This window comes from Podarcis gaigeae (assembly GCF_964106915.1).
Source record: "Podarcis gaigeae genome assembly, chromosome: 6".
Taxonomy (NCBI): domain Eukaryota; kingdom Metazoa; phylum Chordata; class Lepidosauria; order Squamata; family Lacertidae; genus Podarcis; species Podarcis gaigeae.
In genome coordinates, this window is record NC_139682.1 from 91,298,914 (window position 1) to 91,319,576 (window position 20,663).

Sequence of the window (20,663 nt, forward strand, 5' to 3'; positions counted from 1 at the left end):
ATTTTTGAAGGGAAAAAATGAGCTAATCCCTGTGCCCCACAAATAACCCAGAGATGCATTTTAAATAAAAGGACACATTCTAGTCATGTAAAAACAACATGATGTTGGGAAAGATGGAGGGCACAAGGAGAAGGGGACACAGAGGAGGAGATGGTTGGACAGTGTTCTCAAAGCTACCAGCATGATTTTGACCAAACTGCGGTAGGCAGTGGAAGACAGGAGTGCCTGGCGTGCTCTGGTCCATGGGGTCACAAAGAGTCGGACACGACTAAACGACTAAACAACAACAGAGGGTAGGAACAGAAATAAACGGCAGTTCAAAGAGGGGGGGAAATAGCTTCGGGCTAGAGTAATTCTTTACAACAAGGTTTTATTTTATTTTTATTTTTTTCTTTGACAAAAGAAAAAAAAAACATTTAAGTTTTACAGATTTGTAATTTTTTTGTGGTTTTATTTCGGATCCAAACAAGCACTTATGTTACAATATATCCACCTCATCAACATGCAGCGCTGAATGCGGTATTTGGCTTTGGGCGGGTTGCCCTGAAACCACCCCAGGGAGCTGATACCTGGCTACTTCTAGGAAGGGCACGGACTGGCCAGAAGTTTCACACTGAGGAGAGCAAGGCAAGGGCTGTAGGGTGACGCCCAGCTGAATGCGCCTCAGCACAGCATCAGTAAGGTAAATCGCAGCCTCCGTATTGTGTTTCGCTGGTCTTCCTGTGAAATTGAGATGAACGGCGGCTTCAGGCGCTTAGGGGAGACTGGGTGCAGCTACTTGCCTCAGGTCACCAAATCAGTCTTCGTTTGCCATCCACACACACTAATTGGTGCCATTTCAGTTTGGTTTTATCTCAGTTCAGAGGCAAAGCGGATCTCCCCCTCTTCTCCTATTCCATTTCATGTAGTTTCAGCGGAAACCGTTTCCCAATTGCTCCGTCTCCAAACTCACCCTCTCCCTTGGAATAAGGTATTCTCCCTCCCCCTGTTGTGCACCTGCTATGTCAAAGTGGTCGTAGCGATTGTCTTTGGGCAGTTTAAAAATCCAGATCCCCTCCTTTGCAGAATGCTTTGAGGCACAAATATTCTTGGCACTTGACAGCAGACTGAGAGCTTCGTAGCAGAAAAGAGTTTGGTGATTTGAATGCCTTTCTTTAGAGTGGAAATAACTCTAATACCAATACTTAAAAAAACCTCAACAACCAAGGATGCTCAAACAGCCCTTTTTTTTTTTTGTAGGGTGCCTCCTCTTTAGTTTACAGATGCACGCACAATTTTCCTTTGCAGCCAGCCATTCAGCATGTCTGGCTGTTAAGCAGAAGGTTGGTGGTTCGAGCCCACTGAGGGATGGCTGAGGGCAAGGATTCCTGCATTGCAATGGGCTGGGCTAGATAGCATTCAGGGTCCCTTTCCAGCTCTAGAATTCTATGCCAGGGCGTCTTGCCCATAGAGGCAAGTGGTGCGGGGTGCCAGGGCACCAGGGAAGAGGCGGAGGCTGGACGTCAGCTCGCTGCCATCACCCGCCTCTGCCATGCCATGCCGAAGCAGCGCCACACCCGGAGCCTCTGCCTGTCGTGGCCAACGCGGCACGGGTGCCAGGGAAGAGGCGGAGGCTGGGCATGGCGCTTCCCAGCATCAGCTCGCCCACCTCGCTGAAGCAGTGCCGCGCCCGGAGCCTCCGCTTCCTCCCCACCGGAGGAGCTGCCCTCCAGTTGCTGCCCGCCTCCTCCAGCCCCACAAAGCTGCCAGCAGCACCGTAAAAAGGTCAGCAACTCTGGGAAACGGGGGGGGGGGGCATCGTCAGAGGGATCCTTGCACCACGGCGCCAGATATACTTAAGACGGCCCTGATTCTATGGTTTCATGCTCCCAACACCTACTGGCTCCCATTCAACGCTAGGTTGAGTGTGTTGACCAGCCCTGGACTCAACGCACTGTTGTATTTGTGATGTGTGTCAGTAATGTTGCACATGCACATACCCCATGGTGGGTGCAAGTTTAAGAAATATAAGCAAAGAACCCTGTAAGAATGGAATCCATAAATGTTCACATTACCACATGAAAGCAAGAACCCCCAGCCTTGCAGTTTAGTCTAACTTTGTATAAATAGCTTTTTTCGTGTTAATGACTCGGTAGTGTGTGGGGTGGGTGTGGGGAATGGTCTCCAGTGCAACATGCCACAACTTTAGTAAATCTTAGGACTTGTTGACATTTGTGGTTTACCCCTGACCAGTTATACTGTGACCCAGCTATTCAAGGGCTACTACAATCATATATACCACTATGTTTATTAAAATAGGATAATCTAGTGTGAATGTCTGTAGCCTATTAAGTGACATGTTGAACTCGAGATTAGGAAGCACATTGAGCTATTTTTTAATATATAAAATTAGTTAATTGCACTTAAGTCTTGCTGATAAGCAGTCAGTGCTTGGAAAGGTCATTGAAAAATGGAACTAGTAATGTTTTACCCTATCCAAAAAAGGAACTAGTTCCAGTTTGCCATTTTACAAAACAAACTAGTTCAGTTCAAGCTCATCCAAATGAACTTTTTAGCTGATAGAAAGTTCATTCTCAGCAACCTTTTTCCAGCCTTCAGAATATTATGTGCTGCTGTGCTGAAGTATAGTGTCCAAAACTAAATCAGGGGCCACACACAAGTAATAAGATGTCTTACAAGAAGACTGTGAACAGGTGAAACTTTCCCTATTAAAATTTCTAGTATTTCCCTAGTAGAATTTTCAAGTATTTCCATACTAGAAAAGGCTCACCCTGGATAATTTGTGGCAGCCACACAGCTGTTAAAGGCACAAGGCATCATTCGCTTCGTTCCTGCCTGTACTTCTTGCTGCAAGGTGCTCCTGTTGGGAGAAAGCAAATTTATTTAGGGAGGATACAGGAATGCCTCACATTCCTTTCTTCTGATGGCTTAGCAGTAAAGCAGTAGGGATTATGTGGCAAGTGTCCTTAGCAACAGCAGTGCCTGTATATCTGCTTAAAAAACCTTAGAACATTGCCTCCATATTTTGATGTATAACTTTCTCTAGGGATGTCTATTTTTAAAAATGAAAGCAAAGACTCTGGGCCTCCTGCTTGGAGTCGAGGTGAGGGAATGAATGTGAAGGTGAACTAGAAAGCATACAAAGTTCTACCCCAAATCAACTTAATTCACCTTTAGTTCAATCAGCAATTCTGGGAACTGCTTTCAGGTATAGTTCACAGATTTTAAAATTAGTTCAGTGAACTTTGTTCAACCAAACTAGTTCATTCCAATCACTGAATTCAGTGACAACTAAATTATATATGTCCCATTGCATTCGAGAGGATTAGTCCATTTCCTGGATTAAGAGCTTTCAATTTTTACTGAACTCAGAGATAAGGACCCCCTCCTTTTCTTCCTTCTTTATTTTTATGCTACTTTAATTGTAGTTTTTGATCATTGCCTGCCTTCTACACTAACATGTAAAAATTAGAGTACCCACAGATCATGGAACAAAGTCTTACTAGTTCATTGGCCACAATTCAGCTGCTCAAGATGGGTGCACCCTGTTTGAAGAGGAAAGAGGGGTACATCAAGCAGCCCCCTAACTTAAGCAGATGAGCTCTCACTCTTGGGAGAACCAGTTGACTCGTCAAGTGCTTTCTACTCAGAGTAAAACCAGCAAATCAAGGCTACACCCCACCTCCAATATACAACAATGAGCCATGAAACTAGCAATTACGGTACATAGCTAACCAGAAGTTCTGAGGTCCAATATGGTTCCATTTATGTAACCACAGATTCATCCAAACATGGCATCAAGGTTCTTGAGATAAAAGGCTGCATGAGGTCTCATCCGTAGCTCAGGAGCTGAGAGCCACCAAAGCCAAGCTTTCATACAAGAGATCTCCAGATCATAGGCTGAAGTGATACAAAACATGAAAGATAGGGTCCACTCTGCACACATACACCCTAAAAAGGTAGAAATATTTCAAAATTCTTATAGAAACTTCATAGCACACTTGCTGGTCTCCAAAATCAAAAAAGGCATAATTGAGACATTCTTCAGAGAACAAAGATCTCTGCATTTCCCCCCACCCCACCCCAGTACGCACAAAGAAACTCCTTCCTTACATAAACTCAGCCGTCGTTGTATATTTACAGAAAGCTTGGCTAATTATCAGAAAACCCTTTGCAATTAGAAGCTCGAGATGGCAACTCTTTTATTTACAACCCATTTGGGGGGTGGGGGTGGAGCAGAGCCCCTTACGCTGGCATTTTGTGGCAAGCCAGCACCACTTCCTCCCGCAAGCTTTTATCATGGGGAAATCCATCTTGGCCAAAGGGCTCAAATCCCCACAACCATGAAACTCACTGGTGATCTTGACCTTGTCAAAATTGTTCAGCCTAACCTCTCTGGATCCATAGCTTGGAGAGAGATACTCGCTCCCTAGCAGAGAGATAAATGGCAGTCATGAATGACTGGAGAGGAGGTAGAAAGTGGGTTTTGGCATGAAGGCAGCAGGGTCAAGGAGGATCCTCTTCCAGTTAAACTGGGAGCCCGCCTGGGGAGGAAAAGGGGGGTGTTATTTTAGTTTCTAGACTGACGTCTGAGAAAGGCAACACTCCTTGCCAAATCCTCCTGTAGCTCTCTGTTTTAACTGAAGAGGCCTTTGGTTACTTCTGGGTAGAAATCTGATGTAGAGTGGTACCTTGGGTTAAGTACTTAATTCATTCTGGAGGTCCGTTCATAACCTGAAACTGTTCTTAACCTGAAGCACCACTTTAGCTAATGGGGCCTCCTGCTGCCACCGAACTGCCGGAGCATGATTTCTGTTCTCATCCTGAAGCAAAGTTCTTAACCCGAGGTACTATTTCTGGGTTAGCGGAGTCTGTAACCTGAAGTGTATGTAACCTGAAGCGTATGTAACCCAAGGTACCACTGTAGTTGGCATTTAGAGGCAAACCTATCCTAAGTCATGCTTTCCAACATAATACACAGACCGAAACACAGCCATTCTTCAGAATTTGCACTGGCATCTCCAGGTAGGGCTGCGAGAGGCTCCTGTGTAAAATCTCGGAGAGCTTCTGCACTGATTCGGTATAAGGCAGGCTCTTAACTTTTCTACAAAAACCTGCCCCCTTTGAAATGGACCAGCGCTTACTGCATCTGCCATAGCAAGGGAAGTATTGGAGATCACATCCTGTGGTTGCTCTGTAAAAATGATTCCTTTCCCCATACTCCCCTCTGGAATTGGCTAGTGAGTGGCAGAGGCACATTTTAACAGCTATTAACGTCAGAACTGGTCCAAGTAAAGAAGTACAGCACAGAGGAAATTTATGCCAGGCAAATGTAATTACCAGATCTATTACAAGCTGGAATGTAGCCACAAAACAGTTCCATGTGCGGTTTTTTGTTTGAAATGTTACAAGTTCTGCAGAAAATCTTGCTCACACCTCTCTGCATTTACAACCAACTGTAAGAACCTTACAGCATCCACATTCCCCTAGCCTACCAGATTGATTTCTGAGCTTGATCTTTTACTGCTGCATATTTCCATCCATTAAATATGTCTACCAGCTTTGAGAGACCGCGGCTCTCAAGAGACTGTTAGGCTGTTCTGCAGAAGCTTCTGGCTTCTGGCCTGCTGTTTCATACCTTGTGAATTTGGGAGATGTCTGCCAGCATCTTTTGGGACACTGCCTTACTCTCAGGTAAAGGCCTCACCAACTTTCCTTCGCTCTCACCTTTCCTCTCTGGTGTTTTATTTTGCTTTCTGACAAAACCGTATGTGGGAACATAGGCTTACCAACCAAAATGCCACCTGTAATAAGTATTCCAGAGGAGATGATGAAGCAATGATTCAAAACTCCACCCCCCATCAACAAGCCTACTGTCTTCCAAGCTGAGGAAAGGAAAGGTCTGCTGCCCACCTCCGCAAACCGAGATGCTGAGCAGGGAGGGAGAGGAAAATCAAGAACCCTACTCTGTGCCTATTGACATATGCCACTGGCTACCAATTGGAGTTTGCGGCTGGTCCTTACTTGAAGGGCCATTACTACAAACACATAAGGCTTTCCTGCTGGATTGGTCCAAACCTATACCTAGAACCATTCGCAAAGCTGCAAAGGTGCCGTCGGTTCAAAAGTTGTCTTATTCCAGAGCAGTAACAATCCCATAGGAAGCAAAGAGGATGGCATATCCCTCTTTGTTGCCTCATTGATTTCTAATCAAAATATGGCTCAATAAACAAGTAGCATTGCACCTCTGCATGAAGCTCTTTCTGCTAGGGAGGGCAATGCCAAAGTACAGATGATTGAGAGGAGTCAGAATTTAGTGGCTTCTGTAACTAGCATCTCTTCTATTTTACGGCTCCCTGGGACAAAACGCTCCCTATTTTTTAGGGACAGGGAACACATGGCCTCGGTGCTAGTACATGCCAGCTTATTAAAATAAATCTCTGCATGTGTGCATGTTTATATATGCTGCATATAAATACACACATATATATATACTTTCCATACACTCCAAACTCAGAATATAAAGACACATCTTGTGTTCAGCTCATCAGTAGTCCTCTCCTTTCCCCATCCTTAACCCACTGGTCTTGGTACAAAAGACTCAGAGTCGGTTTCACACAAGCCAAGCCCTTCTCACTACGTGGTGGCGCCCCCTTCCCCACACTCTCTCCTTCAGCTTCACCAGAAGATCAATACGAAGTACAACCCCAAAACCACAGGTACTGCAGGAGGGCCGAATGCTGTGACTTCCACTCTGGACAAATCTCTCAATCTCAACTCATCCCATTGGTTGAACGGTATAAGAGGGATCACCCAAAGTAGACAAGGTGGCCATCTCAAGGGAGATGACCTTACACTTCAAACCACCAACTTGACTTCCTTCTCTGGTCTCCTTTTCCTTTTTTGGCCAAGTGTCAAAGAGGCAAAACGATAATCTTCTTCTTTTCAAATCCCCCCACGCCCTAATATCCCTTGCTATGCTTCTTGAGTAACTTCAGGCCTTCCTCTGCACACTCTCTTGGGATTTCTGGGGGACGGAGACCCATGTGGCTGTTGGGTTGAAGGCTGCTGTTGCCATGGTTCGCTCTCACTCAACAAACAGGTGCACCTCTGCTGGGTCCATGGTTGCAGGAGCTAATCAAATGCTTCCCTGTGCAATTAAAAGGGAAGGGGAGAGGACAAAGAATCAGAGCTTTGGGCTTTTTTTGTTGTGGTTGCACAGAGGGTCTGTTTCTGCTGCATTTGATTTCCGTTTCATTCCGTTCCAAATGTGGCAAACAGCATGCGTCAGAGGAGAGCAGGGGAGGAGGGGGAGGCAGTCTCTAGCACTTGTCATCTTCTTCCGTATCACTTAGTACGTCGATGCCAGCCCCGCACATCACCCCCTGTGACGCCCCTCTCCTCCTCCTCCGGTAGTGCCCGTTTGGCATCTGCCAGCTGTGCCTCGAGCGAGGGCCTGCTGCAATCGTGTTGGAGCGGCCAAGGCTGGTGGCCACAGCAGCCTCAAAGGTGAGCGTCTCCTCCTCACCACAGTCTGAAGCATGGGAGTCATCCTGGAGCATCAGGTAAGGCTCCGAGATATAGCGCTGAGGGGTCGAGAGAAGGCTCTGCTTTCCTTGTGGGGAGCTGGAAGACTCAGTCAAGCAGGTGTTGTTTGTCTCCAGAACCCCAGAAAGCAGAGGAGAGCCACCCTCGCTATCGTCAGGCTGTGGGGAGATGTCTCCACAGTGCTGCATCATAGCAGCGTAGGAGATGAGGGGGCGTGGCTTTGGTGGGACCGGAGGGAGCTGGCGGCGGCTTCGCCTTGGCGTGCTGGTGTCAGATAGTGATGGTATGGAACTCTCGCTCAAGGAGCCAGTGCCCTGCAAATAAGAAGAAAAGGACCTATGAGGCAAAATACCTTTTTATAACGGTAAAGAGCTTATGAGGGGGTCCAACGCTGCAAGGCCACTTTCCCCAAATCACATCGGCCCACCCTTAAACTGACATCACTGATGACTGGGCATGAAGGGAGGGTTTAATCCTGCATTGGCTGTGCACCCTGTTCCACGTAGGGAACAAATCTGCACAGCCAAGGCAGCAGGATTTAACCCTGCTCATCAACTGGTGTGCAGAGGTTAAAGCCCTTTGCAAAAGCGCTCTTTGAAGCAACTCCATGCCCCTCCTTTAAGTAAGCAGGTGGTTTGTGATGGGGGGGGGATAAGAAAACTTCCTTGCCCCCACCCTCTGCCACCCAACCCCTTAAAGAAGAAGCACGGAGCTGCTTCAAAGTGCGCTTTTGCAAAGGGGTTTAAGGCATCAGTATACAGCATACAAGCTTATATTGTTTGGTGCGCTGTTGCTGTTGTTATTTGCTGTGAAGAGCTTCCTGGGTCACCATCTTAAGACTGTAGCATAACATAGCACTTCTATGACATCTCCTAACATCTTTTCCTTTCTCTCAGTATTTTGATACTAAATGCTTGCTCCGTGTTCTGTAAAAATTTTTTAGATTGGGTGGCGCTGTAGTCTAAACCTAGGGCTTGCTGATCAGAGGTTCGGCGGTTCGAATCCCCACGACGGGGTGAGCTCCCATTGCTTGGTCCCAGCTCCTGCCAACCTAGCTGTTCGAAAGCATGTCAAAGTGCAAGTAGATAAATAGGTACTGCTCTGGCAGGAAGGTCAACAGCGTTTCTGTGCGCTGCTCTGGTTCGCCAGAAGTGACTTAGTCATGCTGGCCACATGACCTGGAAGCCATACGCTGGCTCCCTCAGCCAGTAGAGCAAGATGAGCGCCACAACCCCAGAGTTGTCCGCAACTGGACCTAATGGTCAGGGGTCCCTTTACCTTTAACCCTAACATTATGATAACGTTCCTGTTTGCAAGCAGTGCCAAACTACCTTTGAGTCTGTGAAAGTCTGCAAGATAACCTTCGTGGTCCCTTCCAACTCTGTAATTCTATGATTCTAAGTGTTGGTTTATACATGCAAATTTATAACTTGATGACTGTATTCCCAAATGGTGGGAATCGGCCACTGTGGATCAAAGGACCCAGTGATCACATCACAGTCATCATCTCAAATACAAAGCTTGTAAGCGAAGTCATTTCACATATTCAAGCATGAATCACAAAGGGACGTGTGGAATGCCAGCTGTTCAGTGTTTTAGCCAGATGTGCCTTCCTCCAGGGTCTGGCATTCCTTTCCTCACCCCACTGTTTGCCCCCTAAATAGTCAGCATCCCATGAGGTTTGGGGTCAGCTCCTTCCCATTTAGATTTTCCCCCTTCCCAAATACTTTTTGTACTTCTGCTGTACATTTTGCTACTTCCTCCTGCTGTTTCTCAGTGTTGCCCCATATGTTGGCATTCCCTGGCCAAGGCTGCAATTGAAACGAGGGATGAGATACTGAGTGATGTACAAGCACATGTGAGCCGGCCCTAAATATTGGGAAGGGAGCAGGTGTGTTTGCTTCATTTCCCTCTTACCTACATTATTTTCCAAGCTTCCCACTCACCTGTCTGTTAGGAGTTTGCGACCTGCCTTCACTTGGAGACCTGGACTGATGTCGTTCTGGAGAGTCACCATCTGCCTGTGGACTCCTTTCCTCTGAGTTGCAGCGGGAAATGTCTGGAGATAGTAGATGCTTGCGTTCCTTGGATCGGCCTCGCTCTCTGCCTCCTGACCGATGTGTGTCAGATCGATGGCCTGCCGAGGACAAAGCCAGGCTTACAAGAAAGTTCCATGAAGGGTCCTCATTGATTTGTATTCAGCCCCAAACCAGTATCTAACAATTGTAGGATGTCTTCTTTATCCTTCTGAATAACCTTTGGACCTAGAAACCCTTTTCCTTTTCCTGCTCCTCTGCAGCGTAGCCAAAACATAGCCTATTTTTTCAGCCCTTTACTGTTTTATGGTCTCCCCTTCTGTCAGATTAGCAGTAAGGAACTCAGTTTCAAATCACAACTCAGTTATGAAGTTCGAACGCTGACCTTAGTCTAGTTGTTATTCCTCACACTTAGCCTTTTTGTGTGAGGACATAACATGCAGGTGGAATGGAGGTGGGAGAACAATGTGTGCTATTTTGAGCTCCTTAGCTGAAAAGCTGAATTATATGCAATACATCAATAAGAGCATTTCTTTTTCATTGTCTAATCCCGGCCATTCAAGGATCCTAAAGTAAACACGAGGCCATCATGGAGCCAATTACAGTGGGTTATGTGGAAAGGCCAGTCAGGGAAAATGAGAGACTTCGTCAGGCAAGGCCTACTTCCACCTGCTTTGTCCTACCTTCTCAATTTGTATTGTATTATTTTATGTACTGTGGCTTGCCATTGTTTTATTGATTATAGTTTAGAAATTATTTCTTGTAACTGTGGAGTGGATTTCTCTTTAACTTTTATATGTTGATATTATTATTTTGTACTATTCTAATAATTGTTGAATGTTACTTTATTTGAAGTAGGCTGCTTATTTTAAAGTTTTGTTTTATTATCACATTCTTGTATTGTATTAGATTGTGATAAGATGTACATTTTTTGTTTTTCAGCTTGTAAACCACCTTGAATATTGTAAGATAGAAAGACGGTATTCAAATAAAAAATGATGAACGATGACTCTGAAAATTCAGTCCAGCTGTCTGTGCCAGAACATGTTGCTTTGGGAAACAGAAATGGGCTAGGGATGCCTCCCAGGCTCCTTTTTTGGGGGGTGGGGGTGGGAGGGATTAAAGTGCACACTACTTGTGCAATTAAAGTGGATTAAAACACCCTAGCAGGGAGAATCCACTAAAAAACACACAGAGATATTTTTTATTTTTTTCGCAGTCTGGAAAGTGTGGGGTGAATGAATGGTTAGTGGGAAGACATGTAAATGCTGTAGAAACAAGTTATGATGAATGAAAGGTGAATGCTTGTTGTCCTAACCCCCCCCCTCCTTTTTCTTTTTGTGAATGTTCATATAATGTCATAACCAGACTATTTCAGCGCTCCTCTATGCGGACGACGCGGTTCTCTTATCATGAACTAAAGGAGGCCTCAAAAGGCTACTAAGAGAATTCTCAGCCTACTGCAGGAGAGATCAACTGGTGGTTAATCACCAAAAAACCAAAGTCATGGTCTTCGCTAGGAGACACAGACATCACAGATGGGAGATGGACAATCAGCCAATAGAACAGGTCAAAATTTTTAAATACCTTGGAGTAGTTTTCCAGTCAACAGGGGCCTGGGAGGCCCACCATAAATATGCTAGGGAAAAAGCATCTCAAAGTGCCAAAATACTGTCTTGCTTTTACTTTACGAAGGGGGGCAGACATATCCCAGCAGCTCTGGAGGTCTTTCAAGCAAAACCCTTGGCGCAATTACTCTACGGGGCCCAAATCTGGACAGGAAATCATTGTCGCACATTTGAAACGGTCCAGTCTAAATTTTTAAGACAGATTCTAGCCGTTTCACCATGCGCACCAAATGCGGCCCTACGGCTGGAGACTGGCCTCTCCGTCGAAACCCGGACCTGGTTAAGAACATTCAACTATTGGCTTCGCTTAAATTTAAACCCATCCGGACTACTACCTCTAGTAGCATGAGATGCTCATAGAAGTCGGTGGTCCAAAGTAGTGCATCAAAAACTACTTACATGTGGCCTCCAAGCACAGCATCTCCTGAAAATGGGTCTCCCCAAGGCAAAAACCTTTATTGACCAGCGCATGAAAGATATTGAGCAGCAGAATAATCTGGCCTATATTAAGAAATTTAGTGCCTGGTACGCTTATCTGCCCCCCTCCCACTTTGATTTTCGGGCACCTTATTTGTCTACCTTAACCATTCCAAAACTCAGGCGGGCCTTTACACTGGCCAGACTAAATATGTTACCCTCAGCTGTTCTTGAAGGTACATATCAAAAAATTTCATTCAAGAACCGGCTCTGCCCCTGTGGAGCTGGCTACGTAGAGACTGTGTCACACGTTCTCTTGTCTTGCTCCCTATATAAAGATCTCAGGGACGAGACCATCACGCCGCTCCTATCTGCCATCCCGGGCCGCTCTTGTGAAGCCAAATTGTTCTCACTCCTAGCCGACCAGAACAGCTCGACAACAGAGAAGGTTGCCAAATTTATCGAGAGAGCAATGAGACTGAGAGCTGCTATCTGAATGACATCAGTGTCGTCACCCGGATTCCTCGCCTAGGATCTTATTATCTTTACGTTTTATTATTATTATTTTATTACCTCTGCCAAGTTTTAAGTACTGAGATCATTAATTTATCTGCATCTGGCTATTATTATCTTTCTCCCTGTCCTGACCATCCCTCCGAGGTTATATTTATATTTATAATCTTTCAATTTGGCTGGTCTATTCACTTAACCGACCTGGAACAATCTATCAGAGAAAAGGCTGCTGCCCATGGGACAGAGGGTCATGGATGAATGATAATCCAGCTTCTACCTAGGGTTTTAATAGGTCATAAGATTTTATGGTAACTATATTCGTAATGTATTTTTGCCGGTGCTTGTCCTTTGATGCTATGGCCTGTCGGCTACGCAAATAAAGTCTATATCTATCTATGTCATAACCAGATCAGGAGAAATACTCATACTCAGTGGGGACTAAACACCATGACTAGTCACCATGGGCTCATCCAAACTTATCCCATGCCTAGGGATAACTTGGTTTTCCGTTTCTCCCACTGCTTCCCACAGAAACCTCAGTCTGCAGAAGAACCAAATGCCATTTGTTCCAATTCTGTGGTGAACAGCGGGTTTCCCTGGGGGAAAAGCAGTGGTACTGAGGAGCCCCGTGTATGTTTTATGCAAGCAGATGAGGATGAACCCTGAGTAACAGGTGACTGGGAGATGCCGAATCCAGTGTCTCTTCAGCGATTGTGGTGGTGTGAGAGATCCCTGCACGGAACTGTTTTGAACCTGTGCAGAAATCAGAGCAGTGATTGTTATGTACTGAAGTTCTCACCCTGGGCCAGCAGGGGGATGCTGTAGATAGTTATGCAAATAAGGGATCGAAAGTGACGTTCAGTGATTGGATAGTTTTAGAAAACTGTTACAGTTACATTGTACTGGAGCTCTATATAAGCAGGCTGGCTGAACCCTTCAGTTCAGTTCTGTCCTGGCCTGTGAATAAACAAGAGCTGTTTGAAGAATCGCTGTGTCGTTTGATATGTTCACCCACAACTTAACAGTGATTTTACAGGTCAATCTGATGGGTGCATTTGTACCAGGGTGGATTTGATTGAAATCAAATCGATTTAAATCACGATTTAAATCACTAGTCAGTAAGACTTGATTTAAATCAAAAAAATTTTTACAGAAAGACTCATTCTTGCTGGTATAATCTTAATATTTACAACCAGAGGAAGGTTTTGTTTTTGGAACGATAAATTTTCAGAGTAGTTTTTACAGTTATATCAAAAATTACTGATTTGGTTATACTATTAGAAATAGACAGATAATTATGAAATGACTGTTTATATTTGGACAACTTTTTCTGCTGTACTTTCTTGGAAGGAGAAAAATAACGATTCCCTTAATAACAACTTAAACAATTGATTTAACTGAAACAATAACATTATAGCATATGTATCCATGTTTGTTAACTGATGTGGTTAAACAATTAAAAAAACAAACAAACAGAGACTGAGTTTTAGCACACATGAAAAACTTAAAACAAATCCTTATTTCCTGATGAATAGCCTTTGGACTATAATGTAACTTAAATAGAAAACTATCTTTAGAAAGATTCCCCCCCCCAAAAGCATTTTATTTTAAAAATCTGATTAACCCCACCCCCCGATTTAAATAAAAAAAAATCCGATTTAAATAAAAAAAATCTGATTTTTAAAAAAAATCATTTTATCATTTTATCATTGATTTTTATCCACCCTGATTACTATGGAGCTGACAAATAACTAAATTCACCATGGTCTTCTCCTCAAAGTCCCTTTCCTGATGGAAGTTCCTTATCAGTGACCACTCCCCGCTTAAAACGGGGGGCGCCCTTTGCGTGGACGCGTGCAGCCCCTAGATCTGGAGCGGCTCCAACAGCATAGGCTTGGCTTTGCCTTCCCTCAGGTGGGATACCTGGAGGTCTCTGCCTACCTCAGTTAGTTGTCCAATCCCACCTGGGGGAAGTGTTGCCAAGGAGACCAGGCCAGGTAGGGGAGGGATTACCTGCCCACACAATAGAGGGAGGATCTTACCTGGGAATCCTCACTTGGCTCCAGAGCTTGGCTCAAAGTCCCTTTCCTGATGGAAGTTAACAGTATTTTTCTAATAGATGTTGTGACAGCAGCAGCACCACCTGCTCAACTATCTCCAGACATGAAGTTACTAAAAGCATCCAAAACATGCCAGGAAAAGGACAGCAAGCATGTCTTCTGCCGCTTTTCTTGGCATGGCCTGTTGGTTTGGGGGCTGTTTCACACACAGGTAAGATATGGCTACCAGATTTTTTCCAATGAATGCAGGGACACATTGTTGTTGTTGTTGTTGTTGTTATATTTAAATTACATGCTTTATTCTCCCTAATTACATCTTTACATCAGCTGTTTTGCTCATAGCTGTCAACTTTTCCCTTTTCTTGCGAGGAATCCTATTCGGAATAAAAAAGGGAAACGTTGACAGCTATGGTTTTGCTGTCTTGAGAAGCCCAGGGGAGGAGAGAAACCTGGGGGGTGGAATTGGAAGCAGAGTTTGAGAATACGACTGTGGGGTGATCACAGAACCACAGATTTGGAAAGGACTGCTGTATGGCTTATGTATGGCTGTACCAAACTGCAGCATGCCTGCACCTAGATGCACAGAATGTTGCAGCCCAATTCTTCTCACACATACAAAGAAGCAAGTCTACAACACCCACAATCCTGCGTACAGCAACTAAGGCTCTGCATTCATTTCATGAGCATGTTCCAAATGATTCTTTGCTTGCCAAGCTCTCTTTGGGTTTACTCCAACTTGTCCTGGTCTTAAATTGGCTGTTTGCTGCTATCTTGTTTCCAAGCCCATTCTCTGCAAAATCTTTCTACTTCAATATAAGCCGAACTCATCAGTTAGGAAAGCTGGGCATGCAAAATTAAAGCTGCATACCTTCAAATTTAAGTCTTCCGAAGGCATAAACTCAAGGAAGATGAGCTATCCCTTTAAATCACAGCCATGTGTGTGCTCAGTGGATTAATTGTAGCCAGAACTGAAATGTCTGCACAGTTGAACTGCCTAGAGGCAGTTGGAGGATGGATGGTGGCTAATGGATTGAGGTTGAATCCTGACAAGACAGAAGTACTGTTTTGGGGGGACAGAGGGCGGGCTGGTGTGGAGGACTCCCTGGTCCTGAATGGGGTAACTGTGCCCCTGAAGGACCAGGTGCGCAGCCTGGGAGTCATTTTGGACTCACAGCTGTCCATGGAGGCGCAGGTCAATTCTGTATCCAGGGCAGCTTTCTACCAGCTCCACCTGGTACGCAGGATGAGACCCTACCTGCCCGCAGACTGTCTTGCCAGAGTGGTGCATGCCCTAGTTATCTCTCGCTTGGACTACCGCAATGTGCTCTACGTGGGGCCACCTTTGAAGGTGACCCGGAAACTACAACTAATCCAGAATGCGGCAGCTAGACTGGTGACTGGGGGCGGCCGCCGAGACCATATAACACCGGTCTTGAAATATCTTCATTGGCCCCCAGTATGTTTCCGAGCACAATTCAAAGCGTTGGTGTTGACCTTTAAAGCGCTAAACGGCCTTGGTCCAGTATACCTGAAGGAGCGTCTCTACCCCCATCATTCTGCCAGACACTGAGGTCTAGCGCCGAGGGCCTTCTGGTGGTTCCCTCATTGCAAGAAGCAAAGCTGCAGGGAACCAGGCAGAGGGTCTTCTCAGTAGTGGCGCCCACCCTATGGAACGCCCTCCTATCAGATGTCAAAGAGATAAACAACTACCTGACATTCAGAAGACATCTTAAGGCAGCCCTGTTCAGGGAAGTTTTTAATGTATGACATCTTAGTGTATTTTTGGTCTTTGTGGAAGCTGCCCAGAGCGGCTGGGGAAACCCAGCCAGATGCGCGTGGTACTAATAATAAATTATTATTATTATTATTATTATTATTATTATTATTATTATTGAAATGCACATAGATCTGTAACCTAACCTGTACTGGTGACTTGAGTGCAAAGCCAGGTGCGGTTGTTTAGACCCCCTGCCCACCCGGCAACAGAAAGGTGAATATGTATGTGAGACAGGGCCTTTTGGATGGTGGCCCCAAATGGGTGAAACTCCCTCCTTAAATACATATAGCTCTGACTTTACTGGCTTTTAAAATGGACCCTGATTTTTTTTTTAATTCTAGCTGTTTTTTCAAAATGTGCTCTATATTGCTTTAGCTGCTGTTGTTTTAATGTCATAATTCTTTTACCATTGTTAGTTGGGGATGATGGTTTTATTCATTTTGGATTACCTATGTATTACTCTTCTGGTGTCAGCTGCCGCAGAGGAGTTTTGCCCTACAAGGTGGTGCATAAATATTGGAAGTAAGTACGTAAATAAAGTTTGGATGTGTTTTGTGGAGATAGGGAACAAGCCAAAGGCTGATGCGGCGGATTGTTTCTTAAGGAATTTTCCTCTTGAAAAAAACAAAAAACAAACATTCCCACTTCTTATACTGAGGAGGAAAACCCCTCATTCTATCTCCCTCTCTCCAGCTAAATTGGCTTAGTACTTACACATAACAGACAAATCCATGTTATGAGAACGCAATGTCTTTTTTTTTAGTGAATATTTTTGAATAAGTCAAAACCAGTGAATGATGAGGTTTCTCTCTTAACAAAAGACATGTGGAGATTCTGGATTCACACAGTGACACCTGACTAGGTTAGTAGCAAAGCAGAACAAGAATTTGTAAGCTGCAGAACAGGGGTGAATAACCTCTGGCCTTCACTGTGTTGTTAGATCATCAATCCCAGCCAACATAGACAGTGGTCAGGGATGATGTGGAATGTAGTTCCTCAACATCTGGAGGTTGATAGGTTAGCCCATGGGTAGGCAAACTAAGGCCCAGGGGCTGGATCCGGCCCAATCGCCTTCTAAATCTGGCCCGCGGATGGACCGGGAATCAGCGTGTTTTTACATGAGTCAAATGTGTCCTTTTATTTAAAATGCATCTCTGGGTTATTTGTGGGGCCTGCCTGGTGTTTTTACACGAGTAGAATGTGTGCTTTTATTTAAAATGCATCTCTGGGCTATTTGTGGGGCATAGGAATTCGTTCGTTTTCCCCCTTCAAAATATAGTCCGGCCCCCCCACAAGGTCTGAGGGACAGTGGACCGGCCCCCTGCTGACCCTGGGTTAGCCCTTCTTGTTGCGGAGAATAAAAAAGACGTTAATGGCAGTGAGTTGAATTGCGAACAATTCATACAAAATCAAGCCTCCTTTTTGATTGATTGCTTTTGGCAGATAAAAAGAAAGGAGAGTCTTTCATAAGGATTAACTTCAGGTAAGACAATTCAGCTGAAAAGTTTATATGCTATATATGTTATAGAACAGAATTCACAATTGGCATTTGACAGTAACAATAAACAGAGCAACAAGAGGCTTGACAACCATATGTCAGGAGTGCTCTGATGGTGTTTCCTGCTTGGCAGGGGGTTGGACTCGATGGCCCTTGTGGTCTCTTCCAACTCTATGATTCTATGATTCTAAGAGGTTATCTTGGTGGTGCCATCCTTAAAAAATATAATTAACAACTTGGACAAATCAATAAGATAGGCTTGCCAAAAATCTGCGGTTAATACAAAGTTTACAGTGGCTCCCTACACTGTTGGCAACAGAACAATTCAGAAGGATTTGGCTGCAAATAATAAGATGGAATTCACCAGTGACAAACCTGCAATATCCACACACAAGAAATATGAATGTAACACACATACACAAAAGTGGGGAAGTAAAGAAAGTCCACCTGGTACCTGCATTACAGAAAAGAAGCTCTGGAGGACATTGGAAGTAAACTAGAAGACACTCAGTGATGTAGATAACCATTTTGGGATGGGTTGAGCAAATGTTGTAGACAGCCAATTGTTCAGCTTTATTTAGTGGTAGCTAGGCACCAGCTAAATTACCATGGAAAGCTGTATTTCATGGTGTGCACAACACTGTAAGATTTTGTAGAAAAAGATAGTAAAAATTGATTTAGCCTGTTAGGGGAATTTTCCGAGTAACCTTGCCAAATTTCCTTTGACTCCACAAGCCAAGGTTAAAAATGCAGGTGCACCAAAAATGGGCATATTAGCTTCACGGTGTCCCAAATCTTTTTTTATGTTAAATATTGATAAGCACTCTGTACCTCCGTTGTCAATGCATTCCCTTTCCCTTGGACTATGTCAGTTCCATATATGATATATCGGGTCCTCCCTTAAAGAGGGCACCTATTGCTGTGAGACCTGGAAAACCGACACCCTGTGTTTTGGGTGGGTACGATTGGTCAGTCACAACACCCAACCGGTAGGTCCCTCATAGCTGGGTGCAATCTGGCCAATGGGACACAGTCCAAACGGTTCGAGGGACCTATTAATGCCCATGCACGTGACCCAGAGCTTCCTCTTTCGGCTTGTGCATTCGGAACACCCGCCCACCTCTTCCTACTTTTAGGGCTTTGTGCTTGACCTTGCCATGCTGTCGTGTGTCGTCTGTCGTTGGGACAGGGGCACGGCAGGAATTTCCACCACTTGGCTGATTGGCTGTTGCCGTTTGGGTTTCGCCTGCCATGTAGTAAATTGTCACAACTTGTAAGGATGCGGATAGGCTCTGGTTCAGGTGATAGGGATGGGAGACTGCTCTCGCCATCCCTATGTGAAGGGTATTCCGTTAAAGGACTCCAGGGACTCATTGATTTTGGTCAACCCCTGAGAGGGGGTTGTGACCATGCCTGAGTCCAGGGGGACATTTGGGTGGCGGAGATAGCCCGTTCCTGGCTTTCCGCTTATCCAGGTGTTCCCCCTTGGCTGACCTATGCTGGTGTCCTGGGTCAGCGCTACCTGCATGGCAGGGAGCTAGTCGAACCAGAGCCTAGGCAACCAGTCACTTTCTGTAATCAATAAAGTTGTGGCCTAAATTCTGCCAAAAACCAAAACCAAAATTTGAGTCAAGTGTGAATTTATTTAGGGGGGAGGTTTCTGGGTCTGAACACGCAAATGTAAAACACCTCTCACTACATCCCTTGGAAATGGCTTAGTTCCCCCAAGATCCAGCTAAAAGCAATTTCCCACTGTTGCTAACCCAGGGGTCATGGATTTTAGCAGGAGAGGAGTTTACCGTGACATTCTCATTTCAGAAGTTAGCTACACAACCTGAGCAAATGTTAATGGGCCACATTCGTTTTCTAATACAAAGATAACTCTCCTGGCCTTTACTGGGGAAGGAATTGAGACAATGTGATCTCAGAGTCTCCAGTCTCAAGTGTTACTACAAATCAATATACAGTGGTGCCCCGCAAGACGAATGCCTCGCAAGACGGAAAACTCGCTAGACGAAAGAGTTTTCCGTTTTGGAGGCGCTTTGCAAAACGAATTTCCTATGGGCTTGCTTCGCAAGACGAAAATGTCTTGCGAGTTCCTGCGGGGTTTTTTCCCTTCCCCCCCCTTTTCTAAGCCGCTAAGCCGCTTATCCACTTATCCGCTAAGCCGCTAAAAGCCGCTAAGCCGCTAATAGCGCTAATCCGCTAAGCCATCAATAGCCTTGCTTCGCAAGATGAAAAAAACCGCTAGACGAAGAGACTCGCGGAACGGATTCTTTTCGTCTTGCGAGGCACCACTGTATGACATTTTTTTTTTTAAAAAAAAAGCTCCATCTCACTCCCGTTCCCATTTACCTGAATCTGTGTTGAGGCGCCTTGAAGACAGGTGCAGTGCAGAATGGTAACTGCGCCGGCGGGACTTGTAGGTGTTTTCGCTGCTCTTTTCCATGGAGAACTCATCTAACCAGGAGGTGTTCGTCCGCTTGTCTCGAATAGTAGAAAAGGAGCGTCTCATGGAGCCTGGATCTGTAACCACCTGGAAACGTATCCCATGGGGGGTGGGGGGTGGGCAGGATGGTTAGCAAGGGTCTGCTGCTGTTCAAGAGGCAGATTTGCTATTACCAATTCATGATATATAATGTCACAAGGATTTGCCTAGTTTGGGAAAGTGTAGACACTTAACAGCAGATGGGTCTGGAGGAGCCGCTCCCACTGAATTTTGTGGCGGGCATGTACTTCTAATTATGATTATGTTAACATAATTAACATACTGGTAGAATGACAGCAACTGCCCCACTGATGTCCCATGCTTCCTCGTAAGTAGTGACAGACTAGAATTTTAGATTTAAGGACTGAATAAGACTCTGTTCCCCCAATTCCTGATAGCATCTACTGGAACTCATATCTGGCGAATCGGTGTAGATTCATCTATTACAGGATGTCCTCAACTTACATGAATGGACCAGCTCCTGAAATCTGCTGTGTCAAATCACATCAGCCTTACTGTTTCAGAGTCAGGCTGAAAACTTGCACAGAATCTGGACTTGGCAGGTAGAAATGGGCGGATATGGGAAATGCTATATTGTTAAGCAATAGCAGAGTATATTTTATCTACTGGGTGCTGATAGTACATTTTAAGTACCTCCTGAAACACTCTGGGCTCTCTCTTTTGAGGGAGGGCTGGGG

General features: G+C 45.0%; 1 protein-coding gene across 1 annotated transcript in view; it reads right to left on the reverse strand.

The window, feature by feature from the left end:
- Nucleotides 1-353: 353 nt before the first annotated feature.
- Nucleotides 354-20,663, reverse strand: part of CACNA1E (calcium voltage-gated channel subunit alpha1 E) — a 360,381-nt gene continuing 340,071 nt past the window's right edge. The window contains exons 48-50 of the mRNA XM_083745793.1: nt 19,833-20,013; nt 9,495-9,685; nt 354-7,862 (exon numbers count right to left, since the gene is read on the reverse strand). Coding sequence (XP_083601919.1) covers nt 7,323-7,862; nt 9,495-9,685; nt 19,833-20,013 — 912 coding nt within the window. The 3' untranslated portion in view covers nt 354-7,322. The remainder of the gene's footprint in view (nt 7,863-9,494; nt 9,686-19,832; nt 20,014-20,663) is intronic.